Source organism: Bombus huntii, chromosome 1, assembly GCF_024542735.1.
Source record: "Bombus huntii isolate Logan2020A chromosome 1, iyBomHunt1.1, whole genome shotgun sequence".
Lineage (NCBI taxonomy): Eukaryota > Metazoa > Arthropoda > Insecta > Hymenoptera > Apidae > Bombus > Bombus huntii.
The window spans coordinates 4506939-4512938 of NC_066238.1; the positions used below are offsets into that span (position 1 = coordinate 4506939).

At 37.5% G+C, this 6000-nt stretch overlaps 1 protein-coding gene across 1 annotated transcript in view; it reads left to right on the forward strand.

Moving 5' to 3' along the window:
• The window catches only part of LOC126870707 (UPF0489 protein C5orf22 homolog), a 419981-nt gene extending 419101 nt beyond the window's left edge, over window positions 1–880 (forward strand). The window contains exon 5 of the mRNA XM_050628660.1: window positions 651–880. Within this exon, the coding sequence (XP_050484617.1) occupies window positions 651–783 (133 nt within the window). The 3' untranslated portion in view covers window positions 784–880. The remainder of the gene's footprint in view (window positions 1–650) is intronic.
• Window positions 881–6000: the final 5120 nt, after the last annotated feature.

Genomic DNA, 6000 nt, shown 5'->3' on the forward strand with positions numbered 1-6000 from the left:
GATTATTTTTATTTCCACTATCCATCGCAATTTCTTCATTATTCGGTCGATTTTACGATATCTACGTACTTTATCGTTCATAATTATTTACACATTTCGCTTGATTTATAGCAACGACGTTTGATTTTGACCAAAATTAATAACAAATCAATAACTTACTTATAATCATTTTTCATAGGACCAGCAGACTATAAATTTAAGTTAGCTGTTAAAATGCACGGGAGATATGTCTACTACATACATTCATTGTTTATATATCGATATTTGTATCTGCCTCTGTATCATCTGTATCAGTATCAAGTTTCTTTATGAACGTCATTTTCTATCTAATTCAGAAATTAAAGAATCGGAAAATAAGGAACTTGTCAAGTAACAAAATAGTTCTACAAGATTTTACAATTGGAATCGTCAATTGTAAAAATCAATTTAAATCAAGTCATAGTGTTCTATTATACGTAGTGTAGAATTATTTGCAAGCTATCATCTTTTATTTTACTTTCTCTAAAGAACTTCAATATATATATTTATTTATATAATAGACATTTATAACAATTATATATTAAACATTTATAAAACTGCCGATATATTAGTCAACGGAACAGTTTGATGAGAAAGCACACGAAGTGAAGAATATCTGCTCTTGTTCACAGATCCAGCGAAGACGAATATTGTCCGTCAGAGGACGTCGATCAAATTCAGATGGCAGTGCTCGAAGAACTTCGTGAATGTTTAGGAGATATCGACATCCAATTGGCTTATCAAGAAGAGGAGCAACCTTTTTAAACATCGAAACATAACATAACCACCCTTTCCTTTCCAAGATATAAATGTTAATCGAATAATGTTCATTACAATACAATAAACGTTTTTACAAAATATATTCACCCCTCCGTTAATCGTATCTTCTGTCAGCCATTCCGCGGTCCATAGTAAAAATAAAATCTACCGGTTCGAGCAGCGGGTCGTTACTAAGACAACGAGTTCTCGAGTGAGAACCAAATGAAACGCTCATAAAGACCAATTACACTTTTTTCATTGGGCAAAGAAAACTAAGTCGAGGAGTCCAGCAACGTTGCATCGAATCGATGGAATACATCAGAAGATCAGAAGGCGAGGAGGGAGAAGGAAACTGGCACGTCTTTGATCACAGCGACGATTTACATAAGATCGGTGCCACTGGCCCATTATAAGAAGCGAACACAATGCCAACCTGAAGGTTAGCGTTTTTCTGCACCGAGTACCCCTGTGCCCCTCTCTCGTCCCTTCGGCCGTACATTTGCATACCGTAGGCTAGTTTCCCACACGTCTTAACAGCGATCGTTTCTTCCTTCTCTTTCGAAAACCTTCCCTCGTTTCCGTTTCTCTTTTACTTACAACCCTTTTCAGTCAGCAGGGGCAAAAAGACCAAGGAATACAGAAAAAAACGTCTTCCTTCTTCCAAGATGTTGGCGTTTCCTGGTGAAATATCTCTCAACATGACCTTCGTACGCATTCAGATTGTGTACTGAATGTGCGTGCACGTAGTGTATTATACTTATACATCATTTTAGGTATTGAATTTCTAAAGTACAATGGGTATGGAGGTCTTTGTTCAGGAAACACCGCGGACATTGCACAAAATAATTCTTTATCTTGAATTGATTATTTATAAGAAAATTGTTTAATATCCTCGACGATATGATGGGAAATAAAATATAGGTACTTCTTTTTAAATGAAATATTCCAGATGTTTATTATAGTTACATATTATAGTTCATTCAAGATAGTTACATTTTTTATACATTTTCATTTACTGCATTAATAAATGGTTGAAAGTTCGTGCAAACACTTTGAATAGTTTATACATTTTTAGAAGTTTCGATTGTAGATTTCAATTCTTTTCCTAAGTTCTTCGATTTAAAAAATTAGAATTTAAACTAAAAGGATTCTTAATAAGATTCTAAAGGAATAAACATTCTAACGCCTATACAAGAAGAAATATTACCCGATTCAAATTAACGTCTAAGCATCAATTCGTTAGTTATTCATGGTAGCATAGCCGAAATGAGTCATTCAATGGTTAAAGTGATCGTACAATTCCGCGTTTAGGGTCAGCACAGAGGAAACGAGCGATAACGCGCGAATAAACGTTAAATGAACAAGGTGAATGCGGAAGTGTGGTTGCAGAGAAGGGACGAATTTTAAAGAACCGCAAGGAAAGTTTACGAGCTGCCAGGCTCACGTAATGACTGTCGTTAACCACGGTGCGGGACTCTCGGCCGGAGAACCAAGCCTTTGTATGCTAATGACAGGGTGGTCCGATTTCAACCACCCTGAGTAAAAAATCTTAGGGGTCAACAGACCCATCGTTCGGCCGAGTTTTAAATCTCCCTCGAGTACCATTGACCTCGAATTAAAAACGGGCTCGACCTTCGACCCGTTGAAAACTTTACGACCACTACGAACCGTAGCTTTTCGCAAATTCATTGACGAATACAGTCGTTCTCTTTCTTCTATGGTTCCTTATCCGTGCAAAATTAACTTCTGCCACCGGGAGGTTCTCGCTGCTCGTCTATAACAACAGTGAGCTCACGAGACCCTCGGGACGACGGTGTAACCATTCGCTCAAGTAATACGTGCATTAATATTCATTAAACTGCACCAACTGTGCTCAGTTAAGAAAGGAATTTCCACAAGGTGCACGTTCTTGCGTGAGTAACCTAGTATCGGTCTTACGCTTGGTTTAAACTATTAGCAGAATTTCTAATGTCTTTTGGAAATATAACGTAATTTCAGCAAGTACTTTGATTATTTTTCTCGCTGTTGAAATATCGATATTTGTTCGGTACATGTTTCGGTATTGCATATTACATATGGCACTTAAAAGGAACGAAATATGATTTTTAATATCCTCCAAAAAACAGTAATTTAAGTTATTAAAAAGAAAAAGTTTCGGTCTATCGTCCTTGTGATATTTTATCCTTCATGATTAATAAAATTTGCGACACTTGTGTAATTGTAAATAGCAATTTCAAAAGTGTTCAATAGATAACGAAGAAAATATAAAACATCGAACCAATAAATTTTTGTTATACATAAATATAATGATATAAACATTTTTCAAATAATAAAAACAGTATTTACCCATTGGAAAGAATGTTATCAGAGGCTATAAAAATAGTATTGTTTAGCAAATCTAACAGAAAGAATTGTTTTGCGTCACGGTCTGAACGTAATTTTAAGCGTCTCATTCTCTCTCATGGCTATTCGGATTTCATTCACCCAGGTGACACCGTGACATTGGGTTCTAGGGGAATTATTCAAAACCAGGTCTGGCTGGCAAAAGTACAGCCGTCCCTGGCACCGTAATCCCGTATTTGATTTGCATAAAACAGAAACGCAAAAAAGCAACAGACGAGAAAACAAAAGCGTACAATAAAGAACACCAATCGAACGCTTAAAACATCAAAAACTGTTACGAACAAATCACGATCTATCAAATACGATCGCTTATTTAACAATTTATATATTTCTATATATATATATATATGTATAAAATAAAAGTTTTTATAAATTACAGATAATAGGATAGTTCATACGATAGCAATTCGTTCCATAATTTCTCATCGAGAATGCTAAGAATTTGTGTTCAGAAAATTAATTTCGAACACAACGTGTGTCTATTCCAGTACTTAGCAATCTTTTCATCAGTCATAATCTATTGCGATCATTCACAATAGTTATACTAATATTTAAAAATAGTTGACACAATATAAGTTCATCTAAAATTCGGTAAACTAGATTATAAAATAAATTTTCGTTCCAATAGGTACAATTTGAATAAATAGTACTACATTTTAACTACGATAAATATACTGAAATAAAATAGAATTCATCGTCACCAAACTTAAAATCCAACAAACGCAGCTCAGATAAATAATGCTTCGTCTTAGTTACGATAAACCTATAACTGATAAACTAAAATTCATTTTTACGAACTTAGGAACATTCTACGACGATTCACAGCTTTCAGATGAGACAATTCATTCATCCGTGGCAAAGAGCCCGAGGACCCTTTGCTCTCCCGTACCTGACGATTATGCGCGTGACGAAAGAGATCTTCAGAGAGGTGAGTATGCTAATCAGCAGGCATAATGCAATATCGATACGCCGGAGAAAGCCAATTATAGTATGGGGATCCGTCTCGTTCGACCTATAGGTCGTTCTCTCGAAAAACGTCTCCGTGAAACGCATAGAGGGTCGCACACGGGCGACGCATCGGTGAGAAAATGAATAGCAAATGAAAGAAAAAAAGGAGGAAGAACGAGAGAGGACGGGGCCGCGTGATAGACAACGCCATAGGCGGAGACCTCGTTGGCCGTTGTTCGAAAGTGCTATTTGTATTTATTCGAGGCCTTTGTTCGTACCCGGAGACTCATGGGGAGGAGGGTGGAGCGAGCAGCGAGAGGGAAAGAGAGAAAAAAATTATTCAAAGACGCGGCAAAGGGGTGAGGTCCACTAGTCGTTACGGGACTATGCGACGTTTCGGTCGAAAAAATAGTTGCACGCGGCTCGATACTGCTACGTGTATATTTTGTAGACGAGAGTGTGCCGTTGTATACGAGTTTTTTCAAAATAATTAATTAAAATTAAATCGTGCACTCATTAAAATAATTAGATAATTAACCGTTGTAATCGAAAGTATACACCAGGAAAATCTTCTTTCAACGTGATACGTAAATTTAATATTTTGAAAAATTTATATACGATTATTTTCAATATTTTAACATTTTTTTCATACTAGAAATAATTCATCGATTACTATCGATCGTCTGCAAGTTTAATTCTTCAATTAATGTATTAATTATTAAATTAGTGTAATTTTCGTACGTCAACTTCGTTAAAAGTTGATCGCCCGGTGAATTTTCGAAATACGCAGAGCCAGGTGAAAATAAAACCGGGAACCAAGGTGCACGGATGTCCAAGCACGTAACACAATTAATCCCAGAGATCGAATTACGGCCAAGTGTTTGCCCCATCATGCAGATTCCCTCGTTCTCGTTGGTGCAGTATGTGACGAGATGATCGCATGTGTGTGTGAATGCATCTCGTGCAGCGGATGCAACTGCGAGTGGTCAGTAGCTCGCAAAACGACTGACCGCTCGGTGCATCCCCTCGGCACTTTTCGATGTACCTCGCGCGAGTGACATATATCGAACCTACATATTTTTCTCCAACATTTCTACGAACGATTCTGAACGTGTGACGCGTGATTGTGTCTAGCGACATAACCGATTCCGTTTCCGTAGAAAAATCCTCGACAGCTGTTCTATCGATTTTCAAAAAGAAAAAAAAAAAAAGAAAAAAGGATATAAATATATATACGTTTTGCAATCGTTAGTGTCGCCGCGTGTACAAGAGAGGAAAAAAGTGTGGTTTACAAATTCAATCATAAAATCATGATGTAACGAAAAGTTGAGGTGGATAGAGGAGAGAAAAAAAGTACGAACTGTCGTCGTGCGATAAAGTTTTTAATCACATCTACACGGTCTAAGTTTATTCTATGCGGGATCCGGCACGCTTTTCGACGAGAACGGACAAGTAATTTCATAATGTCACAAGACGAAGTTCTGACAGTTCTTACATGGTCGCAGGCACGGAAGGAAAAGTTCCGTTATAAGTTTTAATGGTACATAAATAAACGGCGACGTTGTAATAGAGTTTCTGCAGGACGAGTTTCCTGGGCGAGATTCGATGCGAAAACGTAACACGGTCTCGTTATAAATATTCAATCATAACCGTGACATTTTTCTCTCTCGAGCAACGCAGCCGTCACGTGAGACCGGGACGGACGATAAGCTTAATTCGCCGAGCATGTGCTAGAATTATAAATTAAACGCGCGCCGTGGCGCAAAAGGACCGCGTTTTCGTTGAAATTATAGAAAATTAACGAGCCGTCCGCCGGCTCGAACCAGCCCGCTCTTGTCGTTCATGCACGAAATAACTACGTCGCGCGATATT